Genomic DNA, 18,709 nt, shown 5'->3' with positions numbered 1-18,709 from the left:
CTATCCCTGTACATTGCACACTCACATCGGTCCTTACCCTCAGGGAGCCCACAATCCAAGGTCCCCATTCATATACTAGGGTGAATTTTTTGGACAGAAGCCAATTAACCTACCTGCATATCTTTGGATTGTGGGAGGAAACCGGAGTACCACGGAGGAAACCCATGCAGGCACAGGGAGAACATGCTAACTCCAGGCAGGTAGTGTCGTGGTTGGGATTTGAACCAGTGACCCTTCTTATTGCTAGGTGAGAGTGCTAACTACAACACCACTGTGCCACCCACTAACATATTCCTCCCACTAACACCAACGATGGGGCACTGACATTAACAAAAAGGCAATATTTCTATCATTAATACCCATTATGTTATGGGGCACAATTCCTCCTCCTACTGACCACAGGCACTATGTAATTTTTTTACTCCCACTGACCACACTCTGACCCCCCTGAAGTCTGAAGGACAGTAAACTGGCCCTTTGTTCCAGACCATGCTAACCCAGGCTCATCTAAGACATTATCCTTCGAACAGGTTAGAAAACTTGCCCAACTGCTTTTATTTTCCTCTGAGGAATAGGTATCAGAGGGGTCTGCATCAACATATCATTCTGCTGTTTAACCATTTTACTACCCAGTGAATGAATTAGTTTGTGTTCTTACAAAAAGCAAGCAATGGCTTATGCGCTTAAAGCGAGAGTCCGCCGGGAGTCCGCGTTTTTTTTTTTTTAAAAGCCAGCAGCTCAAATACTGCAGCTGCTGACTTTTAAAATAGTGACACTTACCTGTCCAGCGCGCCCACGATGTCGGCGCCCGAAGCCGATCTCTCGATCGTCTCTCGGGTGCTGCCGCCGCCATCTTGGGTATGGGAATCAGGAAGTGGAGCCTTTCGGCTTAATTTCCCGGTTCCCTACTGCGCATGCGCGAGTCGCGCTGCGCAATAAGGATGGACCCGCTGCCTCTGGGATCTGTGTGTTTCCCAGCAGGCAGCGGGGGACTTTCGGAAAGAGGCGTAATCTACGCCCCTTTCCGCAGAGAGCTATCCCGGAAGTGGGTGCAAATACCTGTACTGTACAGGTACCTGCACCCCCCTCCCCCCTGAAAGGTGCCAATTGTGGCGCCGGAGGGGGGGAGGAATCCAATGAGCGGAAGGTCCACTTTAGGGTGGACCTCCGCTTTAATTTGTGCTCTGATTAATTTTGGCATAAAGGCTTAATTTACAGTTATACAGGTGTGATGGACGTTTTTGCGTATTAATTTTAATGGGCTGTCCTACACAAGTAAATTCACACAAATGAAGCACATCATCCTCTTTACATATTGCACTGCACCAAAATGCATAGTAGAATATGTTAGCAAGCTGGGTTGGGGTGCCTGCAAAAGGGATGCAACTTTTTTGTGCATTATGGGAATGCATGAGATTTTGTGCACATTCCCACAATACACAAATGTGAATCTAGTTTAAGTAACAAAGAAATGTAGGTTTATTGGAAAAAGCCATGCATGTTTATAGGGTAAGCAAAATCAGCCAGTGACTGCCAAGTTTACTGTAGGCAATAGTTACAGAACTGAATAAAGATCACATTTGATATTCTGTAAATGTATAAATGACTAGACTGTTTGTAAACAGTTAGGGCAAAGGCCCCTTTCACGTGGGCATTTCGATCAGGTCCGCTTGTCAGTTTTTCATGCGAACCTGATCAGAAGGTTCGTGGAGCCCTGTGGACAGGCGAAAGTGCCTATCTCCGGTACTGTCCTGGCCTGGAAAAAAAGCTTTATCTGGTCAGATGTAACCCGATGTGAATGGATAACGGCATCATTTTAGACCTAGCTGCCCATAGAGCTGACATCCGTCCTGTTCAACTTTGATCAAGAGGCGATCTGCTCACAGATCCCCTCCTGAACAAAGAGAAGTCTGTTCCATGTGAAAGGGGCTTAATGCTTGTGATATTTTGTATTACTGCCCTATTGCTTCAGTAAAAGCAGATGAACTGTTAGTCAATTTTGGCACTGTTGTTCAGGAATACACATGTTCAGGAATTCCGACACCAAATTTTTACTCTGTTTATTTAGGCCTAACTGGATCACAGTTTACAGCAAAGATTTTTTATTATTTTGTTTTCTGCTAGCAACCATGGATTACTCAGCTTCTGTATGTTTAAACTATCGTATCTCACAAAACACTGATGCTTATTAAAATTATAATTAGAATAGCTCAGCGTTCTAAAGCTGTTTGGAAATGATTAGTCATTTATCACATGTAAAGTTACTGCTGCAGAATTTTTATTACAATGTATTTAAAGTGCAACTGTGGCCAGATTATGGACATTAAGCTATTTACTATTCTTCAAAAACAGTAAAAGAGCTTTAAAACTAGCCATCCCTTACCTCTCTAGCTGCTTTTCATTTGAAGTTACGGTATGCTTTTTCAAAATTACAATGGACTCGAGTCAGAATAAAGCTCACTACTCCCAGTACAATCTAACTGTACAGACTCCTTTATTTTTACCAACAACTATGTAGTGCTAGGTCATACCCGACTGGATACAAACTGGTTTGATAGATTAGGCAGGTCCTCATATTATATAGTTTGCAATCTAAAGTTAAAATAAAAATACCTTTTTTTAAGTGAAGGTCCATACCTGCATTATATGATGTTTCTTCTGCCTGGTCCTCAAGTTGCTGCCCCCCACTGCCTGTTTGTGGGTGTCAATGTTGCTGGCCGACTGCTAAAGAGACACCAATGCACGCATGCCCCCAACCAGTGCTGTGCGTTTCCATTGGCTTAAGGTAGAAAACACCTAGGATTTAGTACCACTTTAATTGTACAAAGATTGTATAGTGAACTTTATGGCACGTACACACGACCGCACTTTCCTGCAGACTAGGTCTGACGGAATCAGTCCGTCGGACAATCCGATCGTGTGGGCTAATCCGATAGTTTTTCGTTTAAAAACTCAGACGGAAATAGAAATAGAACATGTTTCAAATCTGTCTGACAGACTCAATTCCTATCAGGAAAACCGTTCGTCTGTATGCTGGTCCGACGGACCAAATACCATGCAAGGGAAGCTGTTGGCTACTGGCTATTGAACTTCCTTTTTTAGTCCCATCTTACGTCATCCCGTTCAAAAGGAATGGACTTTTGAACAGACTTAGTCCGTTCATGTGTGACCAAGTCCGCTTGTTCGAATGTCAGTCGGGAAGACCGTCGGACCTAGTCTGCCATAAAGTCTGGTCATGTGTATGTGCCATTAGAAACAACCTGCCAGGATTGTGGTGCAAAAAAAGTAGTAAGATTTCATTGCCTGCGTTCTGAACTTTGAAAATTAACTTCTTCACAATACTTATAGATACAGAGATAAGTGAGGGACTTTTACTGTTTATCCAAAATATATAAATACTGTAGTGTGCATAATCTGTGCACATGTTCACTTTAAAGAAACAATTTTGTAGTTTCTTGTGCATGTTCTCTCTCATTATTAGCGTTAGAATCCAAAAACACAGTGCAAATTTTAGTTAAAGGGTAACTTGACTTTCATGGGAAAAAAATAGAAAATAAAAAAAATAATAATTATATGCATATACACCTGTGACACAAGTTAAATTGTAATTGAATGTTATTGTCTCCTGTATAGAAAGTAATGGAAAATACAAAATGTTTGAATTGCTACAGGAAGAGGAAGAGAGGGAAAAGTTTTCAACAAGAACCCTCTTCTGATGATGGTTGTTTAAGAGGAGGTATCCTCTCACTTTGAAGAGATCTTCTCCTACTTCCTGCTGGGACAGGCAGTCAATAGAAACCTCCCTGATGGTGCCACAGAAAGACAGAAAAAAAACTGACATTGGTCTTAACCATTTCCCACTCTTTTCAAAACAATGAAAAGGTTTTTCATCCAAAACCTTTAGTTTCTAGTTCTCTTTCATCTAAAGAAAGATAAACCGTTTTATTCTATCTTACCACAATGTTAACTTTTAAGCCAGCTATAGATGGTACAATATTTCCTGCAACCATGGGTTGCATTATAGAAAATCGCTCAATTCTCCCATCAGCGTAGTCAGTGGGAATCCCTCCTGTGGAGCTATTGTGTCCTCCCAATGGGGGGCGGGGGCGAGTCCTCCATGTCAGAGGAACACAGTAATTATTGCTAGCGGCTAGCCACTGGCAATAATCACATGAAAAAATCAGACCTGCAGGTTTTACCCAAGTCCATCGATGGATCGACTTGGGCGCAATCAGCCTGCCCATAGATGACTGACTATGGCCGGCTTTAGGGGCTCTTGAATCGGTTTGGAGAAATGGATCTGTTGAGTATGGCAGTTAATTAGATTAAAATGATTGTATAAACTGCCCTATCATTTTCCTTTGCTCATATTGTTTTAAATCCACTTCATTATTTTTGAGGCGCTTGAAAAACAACTGAGTTGGAAATGTATGAGTTCCTGGCCTAAATATTAATTAGACTCTAAAAATATATAAGTAAAGCAAGTTCCAAAATCTGTATTCCTATAGCAGCTTTGTCACTTTTGTCAGCTTTTTTCACAAAGAGAGAAAACATTCATGTGTACCAAAAGGGTAAATATCTAAGACAGAAGAAAGAGGTGTATTTTTTATTTTTTTATTTACGCAGTATGGTGCAGCACAAGCTCAATAATACCACCACCTATGTTCTGTTTGCAGAATTCAGTGCACAGTTGAATAGTAATTTTCTTAGTACAATTGGGTGATAACTGTGGATGCAATTTAATTGCCTTATGGCTGTCTACAACAGGACTACACGAAGGTGGGTGCGGACACTTCTCAGGACATACAGCTTTTTGGCATTGGGATTCAACCTGAGCACTGTGTGATCGATATTGCCACCGATGGGGAGATTTCTTTAACACCAAAAGAAAATGCACGGTAAGTTGAAAAAAGGCTACCATAGGGCATGGTCCCTGGGAATGTGGGTACCTTTCTTCAGAAGCAGTTGGTCTTGCTCTCAGGTGGGAATCTGGCATTTTCTTTCCATTTAAGGACCTCTATTCTACACACCCCTGTTCTGCATCTGTCGTCCTTGTAAACTACCCCGTCTCTGCTGTAAATTCTAAGATGATGTCCAGTGTCTCAACCTTCCTTGCTTGATATCACATACTTTATTTAGTGCACTGGCTAAAAAAAAGAGAGAGTTTATGTAGGAGAAATGTGAACACATACATTATAGTGATAGCCTTTACTCATGTCTTTAAGGTGGTAGTCTAGACATTTGTTTTCGATAAAACAGAAAAGGCTAAAGCCGGCCATAGATGAAGCGATTTTAGTCTCTTACGCTCAACTTTGGTCATGTCATTAAGGTGGTTGTTTTGACATTTGTTTTGGATAGAACAGAGAAGGGTCAAGCTGGCCATAGATGGAGTGATTCCTTTCTTTTTTTAGGGGGTAGTGGGGACACATGAGGAGCTGACCCAGCCAGGAGAACACACAGTGATTATTTCTAGCGGCTATAGCTGCTGACATTAATGCCCTGTACACACGGTCGGACATTCTGACGACGGATTTTGGCCCAAACTTGTCTTGTATACACACAGTCGCACAAAGTTGTCAAAAAATCTGATCATTCTGAACGAGGCGATGTACAACGGGACTATAAACGGGCCAGTAGCCAATAGCTGTCGTCTAATAATTTATTCTGAGCATGTGTGGCACTTTGTCCGTCGGAATTGTCTACACACGATTGGAATTTAAACGATTGGATTTTGTTGTCGGAAAATGTTAGATCCAGCTCTCAAACTTTGTGTGTTGGAAATTCAGACGGAAAAAGTCAGATGGAGCCCACACACGATCGGATTTTTCGACAACATGATTTAATCGCACATTTTCCATCGGAAAGTCCGACTGTGTGTACAGGGCATAATTGTATGAAAAATCCAACATACTGGTTGTACCTAAGTTCATTGTTCAATCAGCTTGGGTGCTATCAGGCTGCCCATACATGGTTCAAATCTCGGCCAGTTCCTGCTGAACCAGCTATGATTCAACACCAGCCAGCTTTTGAATCTCTGTCAGGCTAGCTATCACAGCGTGTGTTCCCACTGAGGAAATTTCCCTTTACTTCCTGTCTTTTTCTACACACAGTAGTAGAAAGCCCCCAAACATGAGAGCAAGACCTAGCTTTGACAGTTCACTATACTCTTTTGTTCATGACAACTGTAACCCCTCACTCTCTGCACTGGTGGCAGAAGTACAGTGCCGATAAGGAGGGTTTATCTTTTCAGTTAGAGCACAAACAGCAATAAAAGTCTGACAAAAGTTCTTACTCTTCTTTTCTATAATAATAATAATAATAATAAAATGTTTTAGCTAAAGTGTTACTTAAAGCGGTAGTAAACCACTTTTTTTTTTTAAACCTGTAAGGCAATGTTATAATGTGCTAGTATGCATTTCATACTAGTACATTATGTGAAACTTGCCTTAGAACAAAGCCCTCCAGATGAAGGTGCTTCCATCTTCACCCTGTCTTCCAGGTTCACAAACTCCTGCTGTGTGAGTTACCGGAGCCGCAATGACGTCACTCCTACGCATGCACATGGGAGCTGCCATTTCCAGCACAGGACTCTGAAGGAAAGGCATGGTATGCTGTTACTTCAGAGTGCATGTGCCGGTGACGTTGCCAGCTGCATCTACAGTGCATATCTCCTAAACTGTGCATGTTTAGGAGATATTTACACTAGCTATAGATAAGCCTTATTATAGGCTTACTTATAGATACAATTTGTGCATGGGAATTTACTCATTTTAAGGGCTCATTCAGATGAGCACTGACACCCGTCCTGTGTACTGAGCTGCTGATCTGAAAGCAGACATTGTGCACCCGCTCCTGCATGCATGTCAAATTTTGACATGAGGTTGAGTCCATTCAACCGCTGCATCTGCATCCATTTATAGAGGCTGTATGCACACAGTTCCAAGGCAGACGCAGAGAACAACATCTCAGCATTCAGGACGAGTGAAGGAGTACTAATGGGGAGAATACAAATGTAAAAATATTTAAAGCAGGCTTAAAGATAAGCTGTGACCAGGCTCTTGACATTCGAATATTTCCACAATTTTAACAAATTGTGAATAAGCATTAGAACTAGCCTTCACCGTTATCTGTAACTACTGGCAATGTGGAGAAATGCATTCTCAAAGTTCACAAAATAATTGGTGTAGAAGTTCATGTCTGCTTTTGACATTCTGCTCTTCCCTCTTCCTGTTTTAGGCCTAGTTTACACTTACAGTTGAGGGGCTGTAAAACCACGTGGTTGATCTGGATTCTTACCACTCCTCCAAGCTCTCCCCCTTAATCTGCAAGAGCAGCGAATGGGTGAACACATGCCATGGGCTTGATGCTTTGCATCCTGGTGCAACAAAAATGTTCTCCCCTGTCCTGTTTGCTGGGCAATACCACTTCATTCACCAGAATGAAGTCGCCCCACAACCGTGTGAAATACATGCAGTTGCAGTATGGTGATGCGGGTTTTTAGTGGTTAAACCAGGCGGTGAGTAGGTAGCATAACACCTCCTCTCCACCTGTCAGTATCCCTTTAATAGCAATTAACCGTGGATCACTCTTCAGAGGACTGATGCCAGCGTAAACAAGCCTTAACTGCTTTGTGTTTACATTAAAGATTAGAAGGCTGGCAGGCTGCAGATTTAGGGCTGGCAAGTCAAATCAGCTACTGACAGAAAAATCTTATATATATATATATATATATATATATATATATATATATATATATATATATACCAATGTCCATAGCTTGGTCACGTGTCTACTTTAACACAGAAAATGCAAACTAGCCATTTATGATGAGTGTGAGATATCAGTAAGTTATTGTTTATATTGTAAGATGAGCTGTTGCCATCAGTTTAGACCAGGAACTTTTTTTTTTTAACTAAATCCATGTTGTAAACTCAAGTTTTAATTTTTAATATGTGACTTTATTTCAGGAGTGGCTATGAGTAAACTATATAATGATTTCCGTCCAGCCACTTAGTAATTATACTGTTGCCTATTTTGTTCATTTCCATGCTCGCCCCCATTAATAACACGTGTCAGCTGCATAATGGACCTGTATCCTCCTGTGCTTTAGGCATTTGTCAGCTGCAGTTATTATCCTGTGATCATTAAAAACTGCAGACTAAGATATTCACCCTGACAGCTGTGTGTAGAGCTGTTATTAATGATGATGGTGTTATTGTTAAACCTGCTAATAAAATGGACAAGCCCTACAGACCACTGTCCTATGGGGACTGTTAAATTCAGCCCGGCACTATGAAGTTTTTTTCTCTGTCATCCAAATGAGTGATTGTGATCCTCCTTTTCTTTACTGGGCGCCAGAAGGCTTGATTTATGTGTCTGATAATGGTTAATCAGACTAATTAATTAGGGAGGCCTTGCTACATCTGGGAAGTTAATTATTGTTACAGTGTAAACTAGAGCTACCTGTAACCATGACATGTGCAGTGAGGACAACATGAACTAAGCTACTAAAGCTGAACTCAAGACGGGTGAAAAAGTAGTAATCATAGTAATCATAAACAAAAAAAAACAAAACATGGGGGCTACAGTAATTGATTCTTCTAAAAATGTTAGTTACCGGCAGTTATGATCCAGTTGCTTCAGTATTTTGAGGCACCTTTTAAAAACAATTACGCAGACTTATGCATGGTTTTCTGATCTGCATACTCCTCTCTTTGTAACATATTGAGGCCACAAATCAACTATGACAGCTCCCTTATTTCTTTCAGGGCAGAGTTACTAAAATCGTCATTAAATCCTGATGACACTGTAAAGGTTCAGGGGCCTATTATAGAGAATACAGAGTCGGATCTCTGGGTGTTAGTAAGTCTTCCCTAAAAGAAATAGGGGAGCTGTCATAGCTGATTTCCTTCTAAAACGGCAATGTTAGCCAATGGAAACAAGGCTTTATATGGAGCATGCAAAGTTCTGGCATGGGGAATTCTTTTGCTCTCTTATTTCTTTCATTATCAGTAGTAAATTTATCATTACATTGGTGCTTTAAACCAGTGTTTCTCAACCCTGTCCTCAAGTACCCCCAATAGGCCATGTTTTGGGAATTTCTCTTAGATAAAATATCTGTCAAAAATACCAAGCCATTGACTCTGATTTAAAGCACTTGTGCAAGAAAAAGGAAAACCTGCAACCATGGCCTGTCAGGGGTACTTGAGGGCAGGGTTGAGAAATAATGCTTTAATGCCAGAGCTTGTGCCACATGCTCCATATAAAGCATTGTTTCCATTGGCTAACATTGCAGTTTTAGAAGGAAATCAACTATGACAGCTCCGCTATTTATTTTAGGGCAGATTTACTAAATTCGTCATTAAATCCTGATGACACTATAAAGGTTCAGGGTCCCATTATAGAAAATACAGAGCTGGATCTCTTTGTGTTAAGTTAATTCTGAGCATGGGGGATTCTTTTGCCCTCTTATTTATTTCATCAGCAGTAGTAAAGTCATCATTACTTTGATGCTTAAAACATATGTCAGAGCTTTACATGCTCCATATAAAAACCTTGTTTCTATTGGATAACATATACAGTTGTGTTCATTAACTCGAAGGAAAGGAAAAGTGAGCCTTTTTATATATTTTATTCTCCAAAAGCAATCTATACACATCCAGTACTTAAAATGATTACAGAGGTTTGTTTTTTAAAAGAAAAACAAACAAAAAACAAACATGTCATATCTACCTGCTCTGTGCAGTGGTTTTGCACAGAGCAGCCCAGTTCCTCTTGTTCTTGGGTCCCCTGCTCCTGGCTCCTCCCCCTTGAGAAGTGCCCCCAATAGCAAGCCCCTTGCTATGGGAGCACTGGTGTGTGCTCGCTCCTGAACACCACTCTATCCGTCCATAAGACACATAGAGCCATGGTCCGGCCCCACTCTCCCCATTGGCTCACTGGCTGTGATTGATAGCAGTAGGATTGACAGCCATTGGTTCCCGCTGCTCTGTCTCAGCCAATTAGGAGAAAGAGACGCGGGAGAGCCGAGGCTTCCATGCCTATTGCTGGATCGAGAGGGGGCTCAGGTGAATATTAGGAGAGCTGTGGGGGTAGCAGCACACAGAAGGTTTTTTTTTACCTTCATGCATAGAAAGCATGAAGATAAAAAAACCTTCAAACTTTACAACCACTTTAAAGTGGTTGTAAACACAGATTAAAAAACAACCTGCAAGAAAAAGGCATAAAATGCTTACCTTAGAACGATGCACCGCTGTGACCGGCGACATGCTGCCCCTGAGTTACTGCTGGGTTCGCGGGCTCTGGCTCTGTTATTGGCCGGAGCCGTGATGCTCCGACCAATCACATCCTTCACTCCAGCGCATGCGAGCTGCCGGTAACGGCACAGAAGCTGATGTAACGGCACGGGCGAGCCATTTCTTCAGTGTGCTTGTGCTGATGACGTTGGCACATGCGGATACAGTGAATATCTCCTAAACAGTGCAAGTTTAGGAGAAATTCACGGTACCTACAGGTAAGCCTTATTATAGGCTTACCTTTAGGTAAAAGTGGTTGTACAGGGTTTACAACCACTTTAATAGCCCTGTAATCTGTTCTTCATTAAATTGTTTATTCGACCTCCGCATAATGTCCTTCTTGAGCATCCAAAACTCCTCTTTTCCCTCTCACTTCTGTTTGTTTTGAGTTATGCACACTACAACTCTCATAGTTCCTAGTCCATCTCAGGAGCAAGCAAGAGAGGGTGGCTACATTCCTACAAAGAGACCATGGAGAGTGAACACCCTTTAATAGGAAGTTGGATCACAGCAGCAAAAAATAGAATTTGGAGATTTAGGCCAAGAGGAACAGAAGGTACTTTTTCTAAATTAGGAATTCATACTTGAATATGAACCAGAGTCACTTTAAATTCGTTTAGTAGGCTTTAAGAGACCGGTGGAAACTCGGGATTAGTACATACTTCAAAAGTATTTACTTCCTTGTTATTGAAATTTCCAAGAATAAATACACTATACAAATGGAGTTATGTGCAGCATAAAGGCAAAGAGTTAATGTCCCTGAACAAAAGGACACAGTCTTCTATTCCAGGCTCCGTGTTTCACAGTGAATGTCTTGCAATAGCATGTCTGACATGTGAGCCAGCACAATAGCCCAGAGTTGGGAGCTGTAGTGTGCCAGCCAGGGTGTGATCCAGACAGTGGGGTTGCTGACTGTAAGAGAAGCCTAGGGGAGGAGTTGGATGGCAGATGGAAGGAGTGACACACATAGCAGGAATGAATAGGAAACATGAGAGGCAGAGGAAGTGCAAAGTGCTTTGGATGCAGTCAGCATTTATTTGGCTGATTTATAAAGAAAAACCTGTTTGTTTCTGTGTGGAGCTAATGTCAGTGCACAAAATGTTATACTGGGGATCTGGGCTTTCCAAGACTTCCACTGGTGGTTTCAATATTACATAACCTAATATGTCTGGGACAAAAAAAGGATTACAATACAAAATCAATCCTCTACTTTCAATGTGCTGTCATTGTATTGTCTGGAGAAAGAGCTATGGGCTATTTGGCTAGCTTTCCTGAAAAGAGCATTTCCCATAGCCACATAAGTTACATTGAATACTTTTTTTATTTTATATATTTTGTTATTTTATCCTTCAAAGTCTTGTATCAAAATCTTCTGTTATGATAAAAATAAATAATACATTAGTGTGAGATTGTATTTCCCAAAAATGTAATGAACATTTATTTATCAATATTTCATTTAATATAATGCCATGAGTTAAATTCTCACCACCACAATCGGCTTCCTTTCCTTCTCTCCTAAATAGACACCTCATACAAACTTCCTATATACAGTAAATAATAAATACCAGTCAGAAGTTAGTGGAAATTTTAGGATATAAAAAAAGAAAAATGGTGTATATTCATCACATCTGTGCATTTAAATGCTTACCAGGGCCCAATTTGCCAGTCAAAATTTTTAGTGTAAAGATGTCCTCCCCCTATAGACCACTATTGTTTTGTTTTCTGTTAGTGCAGGGAGGAAGAATCTGCATGGCACCCTGAGTGATACAGGTGCACCCTGATGAGCTAGCAATAGTATTGAGCAAACAGAGTCTGATGGGGTGAACGGTCTTTTCAACTTGAAATGCTGCCTCAAGTACTGTTATGAGGCAGTATTTCTTTACAGGGACTTTTTTATTAGGAGGTCTCATAGGTAAAGCTGCAGCACATTCTTCCTTTAAGAAAAAAATGTTTGACGAACAACTTTCAATTAAAATAACTGATGCTAAAACAAGTGTTTTGTTACTTATTCCATAGTTGAAGCAATAAGCACGTTTCAAGCCTCAAAAAATGTGCTTAAAGAGTCAGTTCACCCAAAAGTGTTATTTTGTTTATAGATGGAATCTGATGGGCTCTTTCAGCTCCTGGCTTCTCATGGGTTGGTAAAAACATGTCTACGGCTCAAATAAAATATGCAGTTATGGAAAATGGTAGTGTTTACCATAAGAAAAATGGTCAAAATGCTAGACAGAAAAAAACCAAGCCTTATGCTCCATACACACGGTTGGATTTTCCGACAGAAAATGTGCAATCGGATCATGTTGTCGGAAAAAAAGGATTTTCCGATGCACAAAGTTTGAGAGCGGGATCTAAAATTTTCCGAGATATAATATATAATTGTTTACTATTGTTTTTGCCCATCTGAGAGTTTTCAGAGTTCCCACCCATCTTCACATGTTTCAGTATCTTCGGCTTCTTTTTTCATAATATACACCAATTAAAAATCCAGCAAGGAGATTGAAGCCCCTCATCTTAGGTGTAGATATTCCCCCCTAATCATGTCCCTAGGGGTTCTCTTGTTTGGACTGACTGTTTAAGTGCTTACGAGCACTTACTCAAGAAAGACAAGTGAACCCAATACTCATGCTATCAGTATGGTTCTTATGTTGTGAGATGTGTTTGTAAAAGGGATTGTCCTATGAATATAATTGAGTCTTATGCCCCATTCGTCTTAGTCTATTCTGAGCATGCGTGGCACTTTGTCCGTCGGAATTATCTACATACGATCGGAATTTAAACGATTGGATTTTGTTGTCGGAAAATTTTAGATCCTGCTCCGAAACTTTGTGCGTCGGAAAATCCGACGGAAAAAGTCAGATGGAGTCCATACACGATCGGATTTTCCGACAACATGATCCGATCGCACATTTTCTGTCGGAAAATCCGACCGTGTGTATGGAGCATAAGGCTTGTTTTTTTTTTCTGTCTAGCATTTTGACCATTTTTCTTATGGTAAACACTACCATTTTCCATAACTGAATATTTTATTTGAGCCATAGACATGTTTTTACCAAGTTGCATACTGTTTTGCTGATAGAAAATCACATAGAAACAGAATTCTATCTCTCTTTGTGGAGTACATTTCTGTACTTTGTATTGCCTTGCATACTTGCTATCATGCAAATCATGTTACGGCTGTAAATGCCAATCACAGTGGTCACATGATTTGGAATTTCAGCCTCCCTCTCCCAGAATTTAGGTCCAGTTAAAATGCTGGTGGTGGCGGAAATGGGTTAAAGGATAACCCCCCCCCCCCCCTTTTTTTTTGCAGGTAAAAAATGTGCATTTTTTATATTTTTTATTGGGACCTGTAAAGCATTGAAAAGTCCATGATCAGCAGATCACAGGTGCCATGCAGGACTTCTGCAGACTCTCTGTGCAAGCTGTCTGCTAATACCTTGGGTAGAACTGTAGAAAAATGGGGAGGATCTCAGGAGGAACTGGGGAAAGTGGGGAGGAGCTAAGGAAGAATGATGGGATAATAAAGAGGAGCTCAGGAAAAAAAAAAAAAATATATATATATATATATATATATATATATATATATATATATATATATATATAATTTTTTTTATTTAGTTTTTTTTTAGATATTTTTATATTTATTGTGCACATTTCTTACACAGCGTTACACTGATTTTGATTACACACCAGCATTTAATGATTAATTTGTTATTTTATTTACTTTGGAAAATCATGCATTTCCCTTGCTTGATCAGTTAGCGCCCTTTTGATTATTATTCACACTTTTATTAGTATTTCACTAATTTTAGGAGCAGCACTGGCATATAATCACTGAACAGATAATAGTTGGTGCCGTCCCCTTCTGCCGTTTATACAGCCATGTATATATGTCTTAGTGACCTTACATTCACTGGGTGAATGCATAAATGTTCTCTGTAAGATGTTACAAAGTATGTTGGTAATTACTGCATATCAAAGAATACGTACATTTGTACTGTTTATATTTCTCTCTTTACATGTAAGCAGTGTATTTTTTATTATTCTATGTGTCTTATTTTCTTTAGGACATGTGTAAATGGGGTGCAGATATGCTTAACAACCCCCTTGTGGCACGGAGACAGGATCCTTTGGGGAAACAACCATTTCTTCAGGTAGCTATGATCACATATCCTTCTCTTGTTTATAATGCAGATGGATATTTATTCTAATCTACCATTTATAATGTGTCATCAGGCTAAACCTGCCAAACAGGAAACGAAAAGACTGGCTGAAGGAATTTGATAAAGAAGCTAGTAATACTGAAACTGATCTGGATGCGACAAGTGAAGCTTCATCAGAACCAGATTATAATTATGAATTTGCACAGATGGAAGTGATAATGAAGGCTTTGAACAGCAATGGTTAGTAATTTAGGCATTAAGCCAGAAGCTACTATAGAATTGACATGCTTTTCTGCTGCTAGGGAAAAGATAAAAAAAAGTGCCTATTTTCTTGTGAATAAATTTTATTTGAATATTGCAAAACATTTGCACCACTCCTTTATGTAAATACGTATTCTCTGTAGTTATAGTTTTCAGTATTTCATTAATGGAAACCTCTCAGATCCTTATCTCAATTCAGAAGATCCTATCCAGCCTTGGAGGTAGATATTATCTGCTTGCTAGAAGTGATTCTGGTTTGTTCTCTTGCACAATAACTCATCACCATGTAGCTAGCATTTTCTCAGAGGGTCCAGTGATGCCACCAGTGGTGCTCCTCAGCAGAACCAAACAAGGAGGGATCCAGCAGGCTCGCCAGTATTGGCTGGCTGTTAAAAGCTACAGGGGGCGATTATAAGAATAGTCATCCTGCAAATTAAAGAAAACTCCTGCATAAAGGCAAACATTTAACATTACATTACTACAGAGGTTTAGAACCAATACACAAAGCACACAAAGATTTAATAAGAATAACCTAGCCTCTTGTATGTTTATGGTCAACCGAGGTAGAGAGGAGGCATAGTGACCTTACAATTTCCACCTTGTCCAATCGGGGAATACCTATTCGATTACAAAATACATGGCCTTCTATGAATGGTGGCAATGCAGAGCCAGTGACCCCCTGTGGTCAGTGTGCAGAAGGAAAGCTGCTTTACCAGGAATCGGAAGATCGTGGCTATTACTGTAATTACTTCAAACTGGAAAAAATCAATTATGCAATAAAGATCATACCTTGAGTTCAGCTTTAAAGAACAGTCTTAGGAAGTTTGTCATCCCCACCTGTGATTTCTGCAAGTCCAGTAGGCTTCCTGTGTTGACTATAAGAGGTAACAAATTGGTGTCCCCTTTGTCTATTAAAATTACCATACTGTGATGAGCAGCCTGGCATACTGTATATAACATATACATAACCATTTAACATTCAGAGTGGATTTGTATGGAGACACCCCAACACACAGTTAGCACAGACACTCATCACAGCTTAAACCCCATGTCAGTGGGTCCCATCCATAGTTCAGCAGTCTTTCAACAGCGGGGTTAGAGCCAGATCTGAATATTCTGGCCAGCAGCTTTCTCGGGGGTTGCTTTATGACATTAAGCTTCTCCCACTTTCTGCATATCACTTCCTTGCTCGTACACTAAACTCAGTCATGTAAGATTGTGTTGATTGAGTGACCTCTACGTTATTGTTTTTTTTTTAAATATATCTATAGGATAAAAAAATGCATTAAAGATTCAAACAAATAAATATACGTAATTGGTGAGGAAATATAGGTTTTACCTCTGTAAAGATTTTTTTTAAAATGTATCTACTGTATATGTCCATTGTAAAAAGCAGTACTTTTGTTTAATACTGAAAAAAACAGTATATCACTGGTCTGATTTTGTGCTGAGGAAGAAGTGAATGGAGCACATCATGTAACCGAGAACTGCTGGACCTCTTCTATGTGGGAATCCTTCTACAGGATCTTCCCTCCTGCCCGGTGGAGCGAGATCATCGACTACTTGCACCATGGCTGGCACAAAGGTCTAATGTTGAATTGAGCATGGGCCTGGTTTGACTGCTTGGACGCTGTGCATATTGTATTGACAGTTATTGTACTATTAGAGGCTCTTGTCTTAAACTTGATAAACACAAATGGCAGAAAAACTGTTAAGGTACGTTGATGTATTATTTTAAGGAAATGGGGGGGATTCAGTAAAGACCTAATGACACTTTTCTGCTGGTAAGACAGTTTAAAATGGCCTGTGACAGATTCAAAATGTCCTGCTACCCATTTTGGAAGCTTTACTGACGTGCAGCAGATTCAAGTCGTTTCTAATAGTTCAAATTTTACAAAGTGGTAATATGATTGCATCAAATTGAAAAATAATTACGTTCATTTCACAGATAATTAAACTGCAGGTAATTAAGAACAAATGTAAGTTGGCGTACAGAGAGAGCCACAATGTCTCTCTGTATGCTGTGTAACAGGCGGCATATTTACCCTCTCATTACCTGTCACTGATTGTTAAGAATGCTGTGGGCCTCATAGCTGACAGCCACCTAGCAACCAGTGATACTAACATTGGGTGGAGCCTGATGGGGAAACAGAGACCCTAGTTCCCTGTCGGGTCTGCTTTCTCCTTGTGATTAACAGCAAGCAGTAAGCAGATTCTGCCATTGATGGTCAGGCACTCATCATACATGGGGATTTTCTGGCATGTGTGAAAATATCCTTGGGAGTTGACCAAATACTTACTTCTGTTATGCAGCAAAGGAAAGGGTCAAAGTACTGCATATAATCTGCTGTAAATATGGGGCAAGTTATGGCAACTCTTTCCATAATGGGCAGATATTATGACATTTGCCAATCTATGGCCACCTTAGGTTGAACTTGCATTTAGCATTATAATTCAAAGAATATGATACATATGCCTTATATTGGCACAAAGGTCTATGTACTTCAACCCACATTTCTAAGCTGACTTTGGCAGCTTCCTGTGATGGGTCCTATCTATGATAGATGTAGAAAACAACTTTAAAGCTGACTGGTGGCAGTTGGGCAAGATAAAATAGTTCTACCGACAGCTACAAAAACTAGAGAAATTTTGTATACCCAGAATAGAGCTACATGATCCCCAAAATTAAATCAACGCGTTGTGTACTCTATTGGATATAAACCTATTAACCTTGAGAAAAGTTTGACGGCCAAGAACAAAGAAAACAATGCCACACACCCAGCAAGCTTTTGTAATTATGCCAATGGCTATCTAATGTTGCTTTTGTTTGTTTTTTCTTTTGTCTGTTTTTTTTACTCATTCCCAATTCCTGCTTTTAAGTGTTGCACAAAACTTTACTTAATATCTTGTCATGTACAGCATGGCTTGCATACACGGTGATACTTTGTTTTATTGACGTATGACTTACATGCTTGTTGTGTTCTTTATCTATTTAGCCATATTTAAATGTTGTATGAAGTGAGAGCCTTCAAATAAATATATATATATTTTAACTTTTCAGTATCATCTCTTAAAAATACTTGTACTCATAGCAAGTAATCCTAGATTTTCACCAATGGTATGTTTCTGCAGATCCTGTCCACACTGTTGTCCAAGTCCTGGAGAAGCAGTATTTGGAGGAGAAGAGAAATGCTCTGGAAGAACAGCGGCTCATGTATGAGAGAGAGCTAGAACAGCTACGACATCAGCTATCCCCAGAAAGACACCAGCACAGCAATGATCGCCTCTCCTACACCTCTCAAACAACACAGCAGAAGATGAACATGTGGGCAGAGGAGAGGTAAGATCATAATATTCAGATATAGCTTGAGTGGGATTACGTGTGTGTTAAAGTGTTATGTGGAAAACTATAATGGTAAGGATGTGGACACAGTGTTAAGTTTGGTCCCTCACTTCTTTGGGTACAAAGCCTAAATACATACACCTACAGAGAACATTAAGGTGATCCTGGTCTCCTGTTTCCATTGTTGAACAAAAATGCCTTTGTGCCTATCTGATTAAGTTTCACTTTATTACTGGGGCTTGAGTTTCCAACGCCTCCTAGCCGAACTCTAGCAATGTCATCCCACTGTCCAATCAGGGTGTCAGGAAAGGCTTGCTGGGAACAGTAGTTCTATACAAGCTGGTGTGTGATTGCAGGTGCCTATGCGCATGCGTGCACATTTCCCGGCGCCAAGTGGGCTATTTAAACTCAGCTGTTACACTGAAGCTTTGCTGTCTGATATACAGTGTTCCCTGTGAGTTACTTGCTTTTATTATCTGTTCCTGCACCTGCCTTATCCTCTGGTTCATCCGTGGCTGCCTGTTACCGACCTGGCTTGTCCAGTGACTCTGCTCCTGTCTCCTGCAACTGTTCCAGTACTGTCTGTCTGTGTATGACACGGCCTGCCTGTATTCTAATCCCTGGAACCTCCTCTCTGTATCCTGTGT

General features: G+C 40.3%; 1 protein-coding gene across 9 annotated transcripts in view; it reads left to right on the top strand.

Moving 5' to 3' along the window:
• The window catches only part of KIF13A (kinesin family member 13A), a 292,610-nt gene that overhangs the window by 210,409 nt on the left and 63,492 nt on the right, over nt 1-18,709 (top strand). For 6 of the 9 annotated variants that reach the window (XM_077492245.1, XM_077492246.1, XM_077492244.1 and 3 more), the window contains exons 14-18: nt 4,768-4,898; nt 14,363-14,449; nt 14,532-14,698; nt 16,176-16,304; nt 17,852-18,059. In XM_077492245.1, the coding sequence (XP_077348371.1) occupies nt 4,768-4,898; nt 14,363-14,449; nt 14,532-14,698; nt 16,176-16,304; nt 17,852-18,059 (722 nt within the window). The remainder of the gene's footprint in view (nt 1-4,767; nt 4,899-14,362; nt 14,450-14,531; nt 14,699-16,175; nt 16,305-17,851; nt 18,060-18,709) is intronic. The other 3 variants (XM_077492249.1, XM_077492248.1, XM_077492247.1) reach the window with 1 other exon arrangement.

The sequence above is a fragment of the Lithobates pipiens genome, unplaced genomic scaffold (genome assembly GCF_037356315.1).
Source record: "Lithobates pipiens isolate NorthernLeopardFrog02 unplaced genomic scaffold, aLitPip1_a1.2 Scaffold_19, whole genome shotgun sequence".
Classification (NCBI taxonomy): domain Eukaryota; kingdom Metazoa; phylum Chordata; class Amphibia; order Anura; family Ranidae; genus Lithobates; species Lithobates pipiens.
The sequence above is the reverse complement of the archived record's forward strand: the minus strand, read 5'-3'. Positions and strand labels throughout refer to the sequence as shown.